The following is a 19069-nucleotide window of genomic DNA, read 5'->3' on the forward strand; positions in this document are numbered from 1 at the left end:
CAGAGACTTTTTCAGCAGAGGAGAATTGCAAGCTTTCTTAAAAACATCCTTCAACACTGGGATCAATGGAGGGAAGGCTGTCAAATCTGGAGCTTCATCTTCCAAAAGATCATAAACTCTGTTGATATCAGGGCAGCCAATGACTGCTCCCAAATGAATGCATCCCTAAATCTAGCCAGAATTTGAGAGAAAGACCACATCTGTTTCGGTTTTTGAACTTGTTCAACCTCAGATGAAACTGACTGATCAGACGGACACTTCCAAAACTTTAGCATCTGGATCCTCTACAAAGTCAGGATCCTTGTGTGGCTGAACAGGGATGGGAGTGCTGGTGTTACTCATAACCCAGGTTTGTACCCCCATAACCAAGTGCATGAACAAAGTATCTATACATGGCCTTCATCTCAGGTGAAAACAGTCAAACTGTTGCCCTGCAACATGGTTGGCCTTCTGTCTCTTTTTGTGCAAGCACTGCACCTAGTGAGACAACCCCCATGGAGAAGACTTAACACTGACAAAAGATTCTGGATCCCTCCCTTCCCCTACACCTGAACTAGGCAATGGTACAGCCTCGGAGTACATGTCTGACCCTCATGACACATACAGTTGTGGTACTAACAACACACAAGGGGACCCGCAGGCAAAAGTACACAAGTGGTCTGACTGCTTGCCGCCCAAGGTTACTGTGAAATCACAAGCTACAGACTGTAGCATATTTCCTGATTTCTATTCTTTTTTAGGTGCACAAGGGGTATATGGGGGAGCACCATACCGGAATCCAAGTCAGGGGACAACAAAAACAGCCAGATCAATACCAGATCCTGGCTGCACAGTCAATCCAGTAAAAAATTAGCAAACCCCACTATACTCACTCTGAACAGCCAACTGAAGTGAATTTCTGCAGGGATGCTGTTCTGAATGTTTCGCTGTGTAAAATGACAGCAGTTTTAGTAACACAGGTCAAACCACAAAAGTCCCCCAATTTTAATAAAGGCTATTTTCAGCCCCAGATTACAAACAGCATAAAAAAGCCTTAGGTAAGGAATAAAGTATATATATATTTATGAAAAATTCCTGTTGGAAATGTTTAAAAAAACGGTACCAAAATCATAATTTAAACAAACAAAAAAAAAAGGTATGTACTCAGCATAACTTTCCATCTGAGTTGTTGCTTTTCATTGGTCATCAACCTGTGGGAATACAGATCCGGCACAGATCCGACTCGGCCGCGTTTTCCAGCATCAGATCCAAGCTCAAAACTCCTCTCCTACCCATAATGCCCCTGTCTCCTTCCTCCCCCTCTGATCAAGCTTGCTGCAAACAGTAGCACCCCAACCTAACCATGTGCCTAACACTCTGGCATTAGCACTGAAAGGAAAACAAAAGCTCACAAGAATAGGGATTATACCCCTTTCATCCGGTCCACAACACAGCCCACATAAGGCAGGGAGGAAGGAGGGAGGGATGGCTGAAGACAAATGAAAAGCAACAATTCAGATAGAACATTTTGGTGAGTGAAGTTGCTGTATTCATTTGATCTTCAACCTGTGGGACAGAGTCCCCAGCTAGCAAAAACCCCTGGGAGGTCCTCATGGAAGGATGTTCTGGAGCACGGCGGAGCCTGCCTCTGGACAGGAGATCCAGTTTGTAATGAGAAATAAATGTGTGTGATGATGCCCAAGCAGCTGCAGAGGAAATGTCATCTAAGGAAACCCTATACCAAAAGGCATCTGGAGTAGCCATAGACCAGGTTGAATGCGCCCTGACATGACCTGGTGGTGATAAACCTCTGGTTTATAGGCCAAAGTTATGCACTGAGGGCACCAACGAGCAATAATAGTCACCTTAGAAACAGGTTTTCCTAGGAAAGGCTTAGAAAAAGAAACAAAAAGCTGATCAGACTTACAAAAGGGCTTTGTTCTATGCAAATAGAAATGCAGTTGCCTATGAACATCAAGCAATTGCAATTTATATTCTCCCTTATTCTGGAAGTTCGGAAACAAATCAGGGAGATAAGTGACCTGGTTAATGTTAGATTCTGAAACCACTTTCGGAAGAAATGAAGGTTTCATCTGTAAGGAAACCCTGTCCAGAAAATGGCCGTCGATCACCCATCCCCACAATCTCATTGTTTTGCGACAAAGGGAATAAGACCTGGTTCCCCCCGTTTGATGATATGCCAGACTACAGACATTGTCTATCTGGATGGCAATCGTACCTTGGGGAAGATGGGCATGAAGAGCTTACAATGCCAACAGCACCACCCTCATCTCCAGGTCGCTGATATGCAGATGGGTCTCCAGGGGAAGACAACGTGCCTTGGACTGTCCCTTCCCATGCAATGCTTCCCCCACCCAAGTAGGAAAGCATCCGTGGTCACTGTGGTCATTGGGGCAGGAAGGATAAACGGACGACCCAGAAAATGATCTGGGGACTGAAGCTACCAGAGAAGCAAATCCCTGCAAGCCCGAGATAATCTAACTGGATGAGATAACGGCAGGTGTAGCAACAATCACTTGACCACTAGTGTCCATTGGAGAAACCTCATATGCAGCCGAGCCGTAGGGATCAGGGTGATCATGGGCGTCATGAACCCCAACGCCCAAAGAACAGACACCGCAAGGGGATACTGGGTTTGAACAATGTACAACACATGATGTCTGAGGGACTGAAGTCTGTCTGAAGTTAGAAAAATCTTGCTCTGAGTGGTATCTAACAGAGCCCAAATGAAGTCGAGAACCTCAACTTGATACAACTGGGACTTATTGAGATATATGGTTATGCCTAGCTGGTTGGAAGTCTGAAGAAGATCTCTGGGTTGACAGAGTTGATACCTGGAGGGAGCAGAAAGGAGCCAATCATCCAGGTAGGGGAAGACCTGGAACCCCTGCAGCTGCTGGTGAGCTGCCAGCACTGCCATCACTTTAATGATCATCCTGCGGGCAGTGGTGAGACCAAAGGGTAGCACTCTGAACTGATAATGATTGGCTCCCAGTCAGAAGTGGAGGACCCTCAGAGAGCGCCTGTCCATCTTGATGTGGTAGCACGAGTCTCGGAGGTCCACTTAGCACATCCAGTTGTTCCTCTGCAGAAAGAGCAGAATGGACTGGAGAGTGACCATCTGGATTTTCATCTTAGCAACTGACTGGTTTAGGGTTGAAAGATCCAGGATGGGTCTCAAGTCCCTCATCTTCTTTGGCACCAAAAAGAACCTAGAATAGATGCCTGATCCAGACTGGTATGGGGGGACGGGCTGGATGACTCTCTTTTCAAGCAGTTTGGAAATTTCTACTGCTGCCTCCTCCCGTTTGGCTGGTGGAATGCCTGGGAGGTGTTTGGCTAGGACGAGGGCTGAAGGAAGGGGATCGAGTATCTTCTTGATATAATCTGCAACACCCAATGGTCATCTGTGATAGACTCCCAGGCTGTTGGGTGCAGAGAGACATCCACAGACTGCCTCCAGAGACTAGCAGTTGGGCAAACCTTCAGGGCTGCTGCGAAGGTCTGTCTGGGAAAGAATCCAGAGACCCCTGGTTCCTCAGGCCCCCTGTGCCAAGAGGAATCCGTCTGCCATATCCCCCTCTGCCTCTGGGGGAAGACTAGTCTTGAGCATCATGGGAAAAGCCCAGAGATTTCCAGAAACACATCTTCATCCCACACCGATTCCAGGAAAAAGATCGTTGTGGGGTTGAGCAGCGAATCCAGACAGCAGACAAGGTCTTCCCATCTTTCTCACTATGGACTAAAGTTTCTCTAATGGTCTTACCAAAAAGGGTGGAACCATCATAGGAGGCATTTGTAAACGACACCTTGAAGGGCTCCGAGAATGCACAAAGCCAGAGCCAAATGCGATGCCTGATGGCAATGCCTGTTCCGGCCGCCCTAGAGACACCTTCCATAGTGTGTGACAGGAGCCTCATAGAGATACTGGAAATAGAAGTTAGGGTGGCCAAACGGGAGGAGAACACCTTCTTCTCTTCCGCTGACATGGACTCCAGGGCAGACTCAGCGACCTCTTTGACCAGGTCCCATTGTAGTCTGATGAAATGTGCCATGTAATTCAGCTCACAAAAGGCAAACTTGACTGAAGCATAAGCCACTTCTAAAAACTGTCCAAGGTCCAGGACTCTCTGGTCCAGTGGATGGACCGTAGAGCTCTCCTGAGTGAGCTCTTTCTTGGTGGTTGCTGCAACCACCACAGCATCAACCAGGGATCCCTTAGATCAATGCTGGCTGTCCGATGGGGCTCTTAGAATCTTATCAGGGTGCTTAGGAATGGGCTCCTTCCATGCCCGGGATGAAATCAAGACCACAAGTGGATCAATGGGAAGGGATACCCAGGAAGTAGAGGATCCTGTGCCAAATGCCTCCAGAAACACTGACTCATCTGGGTGGGTTTTTGGACAGACCACCCCCCCCCCATGTTGGCATTGGATTTTCATGATGTCACCAAAGGAGATATCATCTGGGGGTGACTGGAGGGAACCCTCCCCTTCCTCCAAGTTGGTGTCTTCTGTGAGGGACTCTGGCGGGGAGTCCAAGTGCCTCCTTTTGCAAGTACATTTCCAATGGAGCTCCTCAAGGGGGGGGGGGCTCTGGGGAGGACTTGGAAACCTCTGGCCATTCCTGGGGGGAACTCTCTGGGGTGGAAAGGAAACAAGCGGATTCTGAGGGGGCAAGATAGTAGATTCCGGAGCAGAAATAGAGGGAGCCAGAAAGTACAGTTTTGTACCTACCATAAATGTAGATGTCCGATAGGAATGCATCTGCAGTCCTTACAAATGGGTTGTCCTGTCGTCAGGCAGCCCTTCGGTCGGCCGGATTCCAAAGTCTGGGTCTGGCCTCGGCTGGTGTCGCACTTCACCCGACGTCATAGCTGCAGTTCTTTGGGTATAAAGGCATCAGCCGACGCCATTTTCCTCAGTGTTTCTTGCCCCAGATGCCAGGAGCCCTCTTGGAAGGCTAAATTTGGATAAATGCCAATGATTCCAAATAGTAGAGAGCAAACACAAAAATAAGCATGTATGTACATATATATATACAAACAAATACACCATAATAGATTCCCCCAGCTAGCTATAAGATGGGCAAATACCCTAGGAGCATCACAGAGGGAAGGTGGGTAATCCTGACTGCAGATGCATTCCTATCGGACATCTACATTTATGGTAGGTACAAAACTGTACTATGTCCTTCAAGGATGCATCTGCAGTCCTTACAAATGGGTAGAATACCATAGCCAAACTGGGGGAGGTGGAAAAATAAAGTTATGGTGTAGTTAGGATCCCTTGCAAAACAGCAGTGGCAAAACCTGCTCGGGATCTAGAGTATAAGGGTAAATTATAATGCTTGACAAATGTATGCACGGAGCTCCAAGTAGCAGCCTCTAAAATGTCCTTGGTAGCCACTCCTCGAAAGAAGGCTGTGGTAGTGGCTGTAGCCCTTGTAGAGTGAGGCCTGATGTTCTCTGGAGTTTTCTTTCCATGGTAGGAGTAACAAAATCTAATGCAATTTCCTATCCACTTGGAGATTGTCTGTTTTGAAATTGCTTTTCCTTCCCTTCCTGTTGCATATGCTACCAGTAGCTGGTCAGTTTTTTTATTGCCCTTGGTCCTGTCCAGGTAGTAGCGTAATCGTCTATGTACATCCAAGGTATGTAGCAGTCTTTCTCCCCTGTTCTGTGGGTTGGGGAAGAATGTAGGTAGGTGGATAGCCTGATTTAAAGAAACTCTGGAGACCACCTTAGGCATGAAGGAAGGATTTGTTCTCATGGACACTATCTTGATGGAAGATCAGGAAGGGTTGTACTGCCATTAATGCCTGAAGTTCAGATACCCTTCTTGCTGAAGTGATTGCCAGCAGAAAAGCAGTCTTCCATGATAGGTATTGTAATTCTGCTGTTGCTGCCGGTTCGAAAGGAGGCAGTGTCAATTTTTCTAGCACAAAGTTCAAGTCCCATGCTGGTAATGGTGGCTTCCTAGGAGGCTTTACATTTTTAATTCCTCTCAGAAACTGTCTGAGCAGAGGATGTGAGAAGACAGGAGGATCCAAGTCGTATTCTGCTGAAATAGCTGATGCATGAATCTTGATGGAGGAATAGGACAGGCCTGTGTGGAAGAGCTCTGCCAAGTATTCCAGGATGTTGGCTATGCTTACCAGTGACACATCTTCTCCTTTTGCAGTACTCCATATGAAATATCTTTTACATTTTGCTGAATAATTTTTTCTTGAGGGTCTGCGAGCCTCAAGGATAATGTCTTTAACCCTTTGGGATAAATTAGGGTTAATTGGTCTTATGCAATGTTCCAGGCAGTCAGCTGCAGAGTTTTCAGGTTTGGATGCAGATTGTTGTAGTTGTTCTATGTTAACAGCAAGGGAACCAGGGGTAGTGGCCATATTTGTTCCCGAGACATGCTCCTCAGTAATGGGTACCAATGTTGCCTTGGCCAGTCTGGAGCTATCAGAATGATCCTTGGATGGTCCTCTTTGATCTTCAATAGCACCTTGTGCATCAAAGGAAGCGGTGGGAATGCATATGCTGTCAGGTTTTTCCAACTGAAGGATAGGGAGTCCACCTTCCAAGCAAGTGGGTGGTACGTCCTTGTGCAGAATTTCTTTAGCTGGTGATTGCGTGGGGATGCAAATAAGTCTATTTCTGGAAGCCCCCATTTTCTTGTAATGGTTTTGAAGATGTCCGGATGCAGCATCCATTCGTGGGCATCCGTGGTAGTCCTGCTTAATATGTCTGCTAGAATGTTTTCTTTTCCTGGTACAAAAACTGCTTTTAACTGAATGTTGTAGCTCAGGGCCACATTCCAGAGGTCCAGTGCCATCCGGCAAAGAGAATACGAATGTGTGCCTCCCTGTTTGTTGATGTACCACATAACTGTGGTGTTGTCTGTCCTTATCATCAATAGACCTTGTTGGAGAAATGGTATGAATGCCTGAATTGCCAGTTTTACTGCCAGCATTTCCTTTAGGTTTATGTGTAGGTGCAGCTGGTCTTGAGTCCATAAGCCTTGTATGCACTTGTCCAGCATGTGTGCCCCACAACCGAGGTCCGAGGCGTCCGTCGTGATGGTTTGGCTTGGTTGAGTACTGTGGAAGGGCAATCCTGTGTTTGATTGACAAGCCTGAGCCCACCATAGGAATTCTTGCTTCAGGCATGGAATAATTGGAATCTGGGTTTCTAAGCCGTGCTTGTGTTGAGACCATAAATTCCTTAGGTACCACTGTAGTTTTCTCATATGCAGTCTGGCATGAGGGACCAATATTATGCATGATGCCATGAAGCCCAAGGCTTGCAGTACTTTGCTTGCTGTCAGATGGTTCTGCCTTGTTAATGCCAAGAAGTAGAGAGGTAGCTGCTGCTGTTTTTCTACTGTTAGGAATGCCATTTGCTTTGCTGTGTGTCCAACTCTGCACCCAAAAAGGTTATTCTCTGGGATGGTGTCAGTCTTGACTTTTTTATATTGACTGTGTATCCCAGGGCTTGTAGCAGGTAAATGACCCTTTGTAAGTCTTCTGCTAGCTTGTTTTTGTTGTCCGCTTGAATCAGGCAGTCGTCCAGGTAGGGGTAGATTTGGATCCCCTGAAGCCTGCAATGAGCAATTACTGATGCCAGGCATTTCGTGACCACTCTGGGCGCAGTAGATAAGCCAAAGGGCAATGCTGAGAATTGATAATGCTCTGATCCTGCAAGAAATCTGAGGTATCTTCTGCAAATTTGTCGTATGGGGACGTGCAGATATGCCTCCTTGAGATCTAGAGTTACCAGCCAAGACTCCTTGCCCAGCATGGGAAGAAGCTGCTGTAGAGTCAGCATTTTGAATTTTGGAACAATGAGGAATGTGTTTAAAGCGGACAGGTCGAGAATAGGTCTCCATTTGCTCTCTTTTCTTGGTACCAGGAAGAGTCTGGAGTAAAATCCTTTTCCTTGCTCCATAGGTGGTACCTTTTCCACAGCTCTCATCTTTAATAATTGGGATATTTGTTTTAGAGCTTCTGCTTTTTGATTTGGAGGTAGGTTTGGCATTCCTCTCTTCCCTGGTAGAGTATGGAAGTGAAACCTGTAGCCTTGGTCTATTGTCTGTAAAATCCACTTGTCTCTTGTGATGTAATGCCAGTTTATTGAAAATAAGGCTAGCTTCCCGCCTAAAGGTGCTTCTAGTTGCTCCCTGGTAGGCGGAGCCAGAGCCAAGTCACTGTGACTGTCCTGTAGTTGTGGTGGTGGCTGTGTCCGTGGCTGTACTTCGCTGGTTGTTACTCTGCCACTGGCGTCCCCTGTAGGCACCCCTGGATTGGTTTCTGCCTCTTGAACGCCTATTCCTGCCCCTCTGAGCTCGGGATGAGTCTGGAAAGGACCAATTCTTGGAGGGCCAATTCCTGCTAAACCTTGGCGGTTGGACCTGTAAGAAATCTTTTACTGTTTGGACAGATTTTGCCTTCTCTTCCATCTTCTTCAGCACCTGTTGTGCAGAAGAGCCAAACAAATTGATCTTATCCATAGGAGCATCTAATAGTTTGGACTTGACATGGTCTGGTAAGGCCTGCTCTTTTAACCATGCATGCCTTCTGATAACTGTGCCAGTCATGGCTGATCTAAAGGAAGCCTCCAGTGCATCATAGCCGCATTTTAAGGAATGGTTACTGACTTGCTGAATGTTATGTACCATTTCCTGAACAGATTTTTTGTCTAATGATTCATCAGAGGACAGTTTTTTGGTTAACTGGTCTAGCATAAATTCTTGATACTGGATCATGTGAAATTGACAGTTCAAGGCCCTAGCTGAAAGTGTAGCAGAAGTGTAAACTTTTTTACCCCATCTCTCTAAGGATCTGGATTCCCTTTCTGAGGGGAGGGGGTTCTTAGCAGAAGTAGCTGCTACAGCCTTGGGCCCTTGGGAGATAGTCTCGGGATCTGCAAAGGGAGCCTTATACAAATGGTAATGTGTGTCCGGGACCCTGTAGTATCTATCAGGCTTAGCAGGGGCCGGGGGTAGAGAATCAGGAGCAGTACAAGCATCACTAAATGCATCATCTACAACAGAAAGAACTGGAGGAATGGCTAAAGGCCTATGTTGTGGTAAATGCAGAAAGGTTCTAAGCCTTTTTCTGGAGTCTGAAAAATCCTGGCCCTGCCACTGAAATTGTTCCCTCATAGCATGCAAGGTTTCCCCAAAGGAAAATTCCTCAGGCGGAGAGGCAGAAGGATGGACTCTTCAGCATCAGAGTCTTCATAAGGGGAGAAAGGAGCCTCTGGAGGGTCGGAATCATCTGAAGCATCAGAGGAATCATCTGTAGAAAGTGGCTGGGGTGGCTCTGCTCTAGGCCTCTTCTCTGGAGGTGGCTGAGAGGCCCTGTCTGGTTGAGGTTGGGATCCCCGGATTAAAGTAATGAGATCCTCTGCTAAACTAAGCATTTGAGAACTAGAGCTGGGCCTGTGAGTGGGGGTCTTAGCAGGCACAGTCTTAGTAGCTTTAGCTGCTTTAGCCCTGGCAAAGGCCTTAATGGACATGGCTGCAGGAGGCCTAGCAGCTCCACGTGCAGGGGTTGAAATATCCAAGGGAATAGTGTCATTTAATTCCTGAGAAACTGCGACAGCAGGTGGGTTTTCTGAAGCCGATTCCACCAGGTTGGAAGAGGCCTCGGTAGAAGGTAAGCTTTCAGCTGAAGGAAGAACCGCTTGCTCGGTTTCAGCCGAAACCGAGACACTTGCGGTTGGCTTAACCGCGGTTTCGGCCGCGGACCGCGAGTGTCGGTCCTTTTCCTTGCGCTTTTTAGACATTTGCGTAGTCGGAGGATCCGACGGCATAATATAAGCAAAATCGGAGCCAAAAAACTCCTCAGCAAATTCAGACCGACGTCTAAGCGTCCGCCGGTTAAAAGAAGCACAGGCTAGACAAGCTGCTACGTCGTGGTCTGGGCCTAAACAGGGTAAGCAGTAAGAGTGGAAATCTTTATGAGGTATTTGTTTCCCACAAGTTAAACAGTTATTCACTTTTTCTGACATCGGCTGAGGCAAGAAAGAGTCCCCAACGGGGTACTTAGCTTTTTAGAAGTCTTCGTAGACGTATTCGGTAGTAGTAATCTCTGGTTCCGACCAACCGGCACTTGCGAACAGCTTCTGCTTCGGGCGCCACGCAGCAAGAAAGACTGAGGAAAATGGTGTCGGCTGATGCCTTTATACCTGAAGAACTGCAGCTATGACGTCGGGTGAAATGCGACACCAGCAGAGGCCAGACCCAGACTTTGGAATCCGGCCGACCGAAGGGCTGCCTGACGACAGGACAACCCATTTGTAAGGACTGCAGATGCATCCTTGAAGGACATCAGAGGATGATCACGTCAAGGGTCTTGAAGGGAACCGAAAGAACCCTCTACACCACATCAAAAGCAAAGGGAGAACGAATCCCTGAAGCTGGGAGTAGTAACGGATCCATCACCCTCTGCATCGACGGGGGAGCCAGATCCAAGCCTCCAAGAGCCGAGAATCCGAGTGGAAGGGACAACTCCAAAAACCTTTAAGCCGATGTCATTCCCTCGGATACGGCACCAAGACTACAGTTCTGAACTGGTCTGAGACAAGTCACTCAGGACAGTGTTTGGCATTGAGGTACCTAGTACCACCACAGTTGACCCCTCAACGCAGAGAAGCCTCAGACCCAAAGACTCCGAAGCTGGGGGTTGGATGGGAGAAGGATCATTAGAAAGAAAGGCGGACTGCATGTGCCCAGTCCACAGAGGGGGAGGAGGTAGGCAAGACACCCATCTGGATTTGGAGAGGCTGAGAAGGGAGACTGGGTCTGAGAGACCTCCGGCTCTGGTGAGAAGTGAGGTGACTCAAGCCGAGGGGAATCCAGGCTTGGGATTTCAGTGGGATTTGGCCGGGGGCTCGACCGAAGTGCGGTCAAAGTACTGCTTACTGGGCCTATCCCGCTCCTTGTGCTGGTGCTTTTCCATGTCCCCAGCCTTCTTGGAAGGAGGTTGAGTCCCAGAGCCCAGGGTTGAGGAAGAAGCAGCAGAGGCCTCAGAGGAAGGTGGGGGAAGGAGGCCTTTCAAGATAAGTTTTTTCCTCCTGTTGATCACTGCGAGGGGGTTGAAGCCAGCGCAGATTGAACAGGAGGTGCCCAAGTATGGTACTCCCAGATATAAAACGCACAGAGTGTGGCCATCAGAAGAGGGGCACTTATGGCCACACAGTGCATTTTCAAAAGCCTGGCTTGGGGGTCTCTGCCATGGCAGAAGAAAACCAAGCACACACACACACACACACACACACACACACACACACACACACACACACACACACACACACACACACACACACACTAAACAGGAAAGAAAGAAGAAAGGGGACTTTTTTTTATATTAGAGAACAGACACCTGAGCACAAAGAACAGGTAGGGTATATAACTACAGAAATAATAGGAAGAGTGAAAGGAGAAGAATGAAGACCAGAAAAGAACCTTTACTTAACAGGAAACTTGGAGCCAACAGACCACAATGCTAACTAGATGCAGGGCAAACAAGATCCGAGGATTGGAGGGAGACAGGGGCATTATGGGTAGGAGAGGAGCTTGGATCCGATGCTGGAAAATGCGGCCGAGTTGGATCCGTGCTAGATCTGTATTCCCACAGGCTGAAGACAAATGAAAACAACAACTTTAGATTATTGTTTAAAATGCTGTAATCCTACTCAATCACCTCAAATAATCATAACCCCAAAGACAAAACTGCAAAAACAAGTTTTCCTGTCAAAACTTTCAAATGAAGTTTAAAATAAACAGTATAAAAACTTTATACACAAGTACGTACACTTTTCCAATCGGAAAAAAAAAAAAAAAAAAAAAAAAAATCAGCAGACTGTACTATTCAAGCACTGCTAGAAAAAGGCACAGGGAGGAAATAGAACCCAAAAGAGTTTCTAATCTGAGCTCATCTGCTGAAGAGATCCAGAGTAAGGTGCAGTCTTTCAAGAAATTATTTTCTTACAATGGCACTAGAAAACTTAAAAGGTCCCGTCTGTGGGTCTGAAAGGCAATCCCTGTACTGTCAGTTGACTGGTCCATCACACCCACAGACAGACAACTGGAGGGACTCTGACCTTTGGTGGACTGCTAGAGGGAGGTTAGCAGAGCACTACCCATCTGCCAGCAATGCAGTGTGGTTGTTGATCATCTAACTTTCTGTAGCAGACAATGCATGGCCATGGGATGGTCATAGGATAATTTTAAAATACTGGGTTCAATGAACCCTTTATGTTGAACCACATTCTCAGATTATGGGATTCTGGAAAAATCTTAAATACATATAACAAATCATTGTGAAAGGAAGTGTGACCTTCAAACCCCCTTAATTAAAACAAATCTACTGAATTTTTCCCCAGACCACTAGGTCAAAAGTAGGTTTACTTTATATGTACAAATAGTTTGGGGTTTGACCATGACCAACACTTTTTGTTTTTAACTGACCCACAAATACTTGACACACTCTAAAAAGAGAAGGAATGCAGTTTAACAAAATTGGTCTGGTTCAACAAATACAATGTGAGATATACAGTTACCTAATGTACTCCTGCATGTGAAACTTTACAGAGCATCAGACAATGTCTAAGTACTTATCAGCAGTCATTAATGACCCCATATTTTTCCATATGGTGATACCTCAACATTCATATTGTTCTACTTACTGTTATTTTACTTTAACTGAAAATAGCAGCACTTGGCACCAATTAAATCGCTTCCCTGCCTCTGTACTAAACCTGATCCATATGAAATGTATTTAGTTTTATTTCTGTTTGCTTTTTTTGTCTCCTACAGGTAAGTTAAATCATTACATAAAGGTTTAATTTGCAAATAAAGAAACTTCAACATTTCACAGCAACTTTAAAAGCACACTGAAGCTACAAAGTATTGTCAGAATTTAACACATATTTCTTAAAACAGATCAGGTTTAAGCAGAATGGTAAACTGGTTTATTATGCGAAAGGTGAAAAAAAGGAAACAGATGCTGCATGGGTCCCTATATGGACATAGTGTAATATTAAGAGTTTACCCAGCAACTTATAAAACAAAGCAGTGCAAGTCAGTGACAACAGTTTGGGTGAAGTAAATTCTAACACTTGTCAACAGCACAGCAACACATTACATAGATAAGTTCAATGTTTATTTATGTGATTCTGTCTGCAGTTTATCATCATGGTGTCCTCCATTACTACAGTTCAGTTAATGTTCTGATTTGCCTTTAGTCATAAGTTTATGACCAAAACTTATCAGTTTAACTTTTGCTGTAGGCATCTGTATTTCTATTTTGACCAAAGTCACTTAGCAAAAAAGAGGTTGAATTGATTCCTCTAAGTCCAACAGCATGTTCTAAAACCAGATAAAAACCACATGTGCTAAGGAGGAACATACTATGGACATTGAATTAATAAGACAAGATTTTATTATTTATTTTACATTTGTTGGCTGGGCTAGTCTAGCTGGATACATGTCCATTTTCAGTAGAGGCCCAGGGAGATGAGCTCCAAGCATTAGTAAATTACAAAAAAGATTACAATAATTAAAATGACTAAATTCAAATACAAAGAAATTAGAAATTATTTTAAGAGTGGTCAATGAGTTAGGCCATGAACCAAAGTACATGTAATGAATTAGTGGGCTAGTCTACAGAGACATTCCCTTGGTCTGCAGTGTTGAGACTAATCTGAAACAAACTGCCAAACAGTGTGCATTTTTTTAAACTGTCAAATCATTCACTAGTGCTAATCACCCACTATGAGTGACACTATCCTACTGCAGCAGCACTTAAGTTCGATAGATATGAAATAACTGGCGTGGAAGAATCTGGATTTTAATTGTTCAGATATAGAATGATATTTCACAAGTAATCCTTAATGAATAGCTGCGTAACGAATATAGTTGTGCTTACCTCAGCTGTAAGCTGTCGCTGAGCATCTTTTGCTGCTCCCAAATGCTGCGTGAGCTCTTCATTTTCCACAGCATACTACAAAACAAAATAAATCAATGCTCTTACTACAAAAGAAATGCATAAGAAAGAATATGGTTAAATATTGTACAAGCCAGATATTTTCCTACTTTATGTATTTCATATTGACAAAATTAAGTCTAGAATCACGAACTTGTGGCTTCTGAAGACTTCCCTTAGCTGGCATACAATCCTAGGATAGATATCTTTAGAGTACTTTTACAGAAACAGAACATGTACAGCATATTCTTCAAATATCAAGCATACTCTTGATACTATCAGCTGATGTGCCACATCATTCTAATTCACAAGAATGTCATTGTGCACTTTATCCTATGGGGCAGTCAGACGGCAAAAATGTGAAAAAATACTTCCAAGTTCAGCGATGCTTTGTTGACCATAAATGATAAACGTAAAAGTCTTTGAAATGGTCTTGATCTGTCATATAACTCTCTAACTTAGCCATTTAGGCAAGGCAAATGAGTACCACTTTTACGATTAACAGAGTTTGAGGTACAAAACATCAGTTCAGCATGAACTTGCTCAATTTAACACAGTTTCCCTGAAATCATAATAGTGGAGAAAAGGGAAGCAAGTAGTATAAGCAGGAGTGACCAAGAAGAAGGCCACAAGATAATTAATCACTGCATGGAAAGAGTGATTCAGGAGGACAGAAAACTTAAAAGAAAGGCTCTTAGGCAAAACAGCAGATAGATGTGCACTTAGAGACATACCAACCTAAAGATAAAAATCAGTTATGTACCTCTATTACCTGTTGGGAACCAAATGTTTATCTAGTCAGCTCAGATAATTCTAAACATCTTGGCTTTAGTAATGCAGTGAATTAAATGGAAATAACTAAACGGAGGGTCTCATGATTGGATATTCAATGCTATAAAAAAGATCATTGATTGCTACTGGACTCCATTCTTCCAATTTTGAGACTCACTGAAATCAATGAATTGGCTTCTAGACTAGTACCTGCAAAACTAAATTACAAGTATGAATTAGTACAGTTCGCAGTTAAAATACAAAAGACACACCAAAACTACAGAGCTGGTAGTGAATATCTTCATTCACACAATGTAAAGGTACAACTTAGTGAAATTTTACCATCACCAATGTTAAAAGCTAAATTGTTTAGCTAAGGCCAGATATTACAACTGGTTAAGGCAAGTGGGCTTAAAGAAATCTACGGAGATTGCATCATACTGGGAAGGCATTGCTTGTGAATATAGGATGGTTTCTTCTGAGGGGGTTACATCTGAGTCACTATAACATGCACTATGCAAGTGGAAAAGTCAACAGAGAAAGTGAAGCATGTTTTAGTGCTGACATCAAAAACTCAGTTATGGCATCTGAAAATACTACACTTAACACTATAAGAATATATTTTTGTAATATGAGAAGCCTAGTAAAACATATGAGAAACTTGGGGTTATCTTATGCTATACAACATCAGAACTGTAGTCATTATGAAATCAAGCAACACACACATCACATATGAAATTGTGGGTTTCAACAAATTTGAATGCACCAAGAAACCAACCACAAACAGTGGTATCTTCCAGTCTCTCTTCCCAGTCATTTCTAACCACCTCTGATTCTTATAGTTATCATGCAAAATTTTAAATGCCCTACTATCCCCTTCTTCTACAGCAGCTTCTTTTCCAGATTCGACTAAAAAATCTGCCAGAGCTCAGGCAGTGGTATCTTGATACAAATGCAACGTTAAAGGAGCCCCAAACTAAATTGGGAATAGCACACTAATTTCTTACTAAAACTTGATCAAGTAGTACCATATGATGCAGCAAATTTTGGGGGGGAATGCAGCAGTTGCTTTAGGGATTACAACTATTAACACACAGACTGGGCAAGTATGTGCTCTAGGACATTATATGGATGGGAATTTTTAGATACCATAAACTTGAGAGGCGTGTCCCAAGTGGAAAATGGAAACACTAGGAAAAATGTCATAATGCACTTAGATATAGCAAATACTCGACACAATTTTGGACTTGGAAGTTATTGAACCACTGAGAACTTCTAATCACAATACCATCATATTTATTAACACAGTACACACCAAGATGTCTGCTTTAAAAACTAACACTAACAAATTAAAGGCTGTATTGCTAGAAAAATCAAGCAGCAATATATGCAAGTCGTGATCATATAAGTTGAGGAATCATACGTCCAGCTGTAAGGACTTTATACATTCTAAAATATAAATGAAATCTATTCAATCTAAAAAAATATCCATCCAAGGCATACTTCTAACATCTTAGCACAGGAAATCTGGACAAATCCTAAAATAATGGAGGGACAGATTTTAAATATTGCTCTTATAACCTCAGAAAGCTGCAGGATGTGTGATCATGTATTTTCTGAAGGATATGAAGTCTGAAACTCAAAATGCATTCCATTATTTATTGACTTCAATCCTCGGTGATTTGCCAGAAAATAACACATTTTATGAGGAACAGACTAAAAGTTAGAGTAAAAAATCTGGGCATTTTGCAAAATTCTGAACAATGAAAGGTATGATCCAAGGTCATCAAGATTAAACATGATAACTAGAAAAGGGTACTATTAAAATGTCAAAGGTTAGGTATGAAAATACTTTAGCATTAAACAAGGGCAACAAAAGAGCATAATAAACATGATCCCCCTCAAAGGTTCAAGTCAGCCATTCTATCCTCTTGAGATAGATAACACCTGGTTATGTGATGCCAAACCCACTGCAGATGTATTTGAAATCTATTAATAACGATCAACTGGTAACAGAACAGACAAACTGCATAATATACGGCTAACTTCAGTCATTTCTGAACATATTTACGGCCCGTTTACACACTTACAGAACCATTTAATATAACCTGCGGGGAATCAAAGAACCAGTAGTATGAGTTTGTTATTTATAATTTTATTAGGCAAGTGATCTGAAAAATGCTTACTAAAAAACTTTCTAACAAACCACAGTGTACAACGTATCTGATACTGTAGCTTATTTAAGGCTGTTCTACTATGCCTAATTTATGTTTTATTACTTATGTAAGCAAGCCAAACATCCAGAGTCTTAATATCTTGGTAGCATAGTTAAAACTAGACAATTTATTTGATATCGTAATCAGAGAGAGAGAGATATGCAATGGAAAAACTTGACACTAACCTATTTTTCATTGTGTTAAAGAACTGCTGACAGGTGTCAAATGGTCTCCATATTTAGGGCCAAATCAACAAAACACAGTATTACTCAACAGGTGTCCCAACAGCACAGTGTTTGGCCCTGTTCTGTTCACATTATCTTCCATAAAGCATCTTACACCTAGACATCAGTTAACTGTAAAAATCAGGACTATTGTGAGATCCTAACTTCGTTATGGAAATTTAAATGAATACCTTCACAAAAATCAGACTGAAGTACCTAGGTCTTTCTCTATATTTCTTACAGGTCAGTAAGAGGTAAAATATGCCTATAGCATAAGATATCTAAGAAGAATATTAACAAATCTTGATGGTAGTAAAGCCAACTAAAGGAAAAGAGCTAAAGAACTCAACTATGATGTATATGACAGTTAAGATAATAAAAGGGACTTGTACATCACCCAGAAGTTCCAAAATTATGGAATAAGCTTCCACTAGGCATAAGAAGATTAATTAAGGAAAACAAAGCGTCTAAATCCAAATTAGCCAAATGAGTAGGAGAAAAGAAATTTTATTACAATGTACCAGAGTTGGTGTTCAATCGCTACCAGGCCTGAAAAAGAAGTTATGTCCTTACCATAACGTTCCATGTGGAGTGTTCATCTCGCCTTGGTTATTACACATGGGTTCGGAGCCGATCCTCGGCTCCGTGCCGGCCGACTGCAAGCTCTGCATCGAGAAGAAGCTCGAGGACATCCAATACCCACAATCCCCCTCTGCCTTTACCTCAGATCTAGTTTGCAAGCAAACCAGACATAAAGCACTCACACATGCCAACTATATACATAAAAGTACATATATACAACATACCAAGAGTATGATAGTAACACTAATACTGCAACAGCAGAAGGAGAATACTCCAGACCAGGCACCAAATTGAACGTTCTTCCTGAGGGTGGGAAGGGTGGGAGTGTAATAACCAAAGGCAGATGAACACTCCACATGGAACGTTATGGTAAGGACATAACTTCTTTATGTGAGAGTGTTCAATCTCGCCTTTGTTCTTACACATGGGTAGCGTCCCTAGCTCCATGATCCTGAGGAACTCAAGGGAGAACGTTCTTGAGCACAGTGGAACCAAAGGTTGCCCTATCCCTAGAAACCCTGTCCACTTTGTAATGAGAGATAAATGTATGTGGTTTAGCCCAAGTAGCAGCCGCACAAATAGTGTCTAAAGGTAAGCGAGCTGCGTGAGCCAAAGATGTAGAAACTGATCTGGTAGAATGTCCTCTGGGTTTTGCTGCTAATGTTTGGTCAGAGGCTTCATAAAGGCGAGATGAACACTCCACATGGAACGTTATGGTAAGGACATAACTTCTTTATGTGAGAGTGTTCAATCTCGCCTTTGTTCTTACACATGGGTAGCGTCCCTAGCTCCATGATCCTGAGGAACTCAAGGGAGAACGTTCTTGAGCACAGTGGAACCAAAGGTTGCCCTATCCCTAGAAACCCTGTCCACTTTGTAATGAGAGATAAATGTATGTGGTTTAGCCCAAGTAGCAGCCGCACAAATAGTGTCTAAAGGTAAGCGAGCTGCGTGAGCCAAAGATGTAGAAACTGATCTGGTAGAATGTCCTCTGGGTTTTGCTGCTAATGTTTGGTCAGAGGCTTCATAAACATAAATAATACAGTCAGTTAGCCACTTAGAAAGAGTTCGTTTCGTAACTGCAAGACCCTTTCTGCTATCAGCAAAAGCTACAAATAGTTGATCAGATTTCCTGTGATCTTTCGTTCTATCCAAATAAAATCTGAGTTGTCTATGGACGTCTAGTTTGTGCAACATATACTCCAATTTATTAGAGTGGTCTTTAAAGAAGGTGGGTAATTCGATGGACTGATTAATATTACTAGAAGAACAAACTTTGGGAAGAAA

General features: G+C 43.4%; 1 protein-coding gene across 8 annotated transcripts in view; it reads right to left on the reverse strand.

Moving 5' to 3' along the window:
• TRAK1 (trafficking kinesin protein 1) overlaps positions 1–19069 on the reverse strand; it is a 969724-nt gene that overhangs the window by 476983 nt on the left and 473672 nt on the right. For all 8 annotated transcript variants that reach the window (XM_044064726.1, XM_044064729.1, XM_044064725.1 and 5 more), the window contains exon 8: positions 13933–14007. In XM_044064726.1, coding sequence (XP_043920661.1) covers positions 13933–14007 — 75 coding nt within the window. The remainder of the gene's footprint in view (positions 1–13932; positions 14008–19069) is intronic.

Source organism: Protopterus annectens, chromosome 3.part0 (genome assembly GCF_019279795.1).
Source record: "Protopterus annectens isolate FY-2018-M chromosome 3.part0, PAN1.0, whole genome shotgun sequence".
Taxonomy (NCBI): domain Eukaryota; kingdom Metazoa; phylum Chordata; order Ceratodontiformes; family Protopteridae; genus Protopterus; species Protopterus annectens.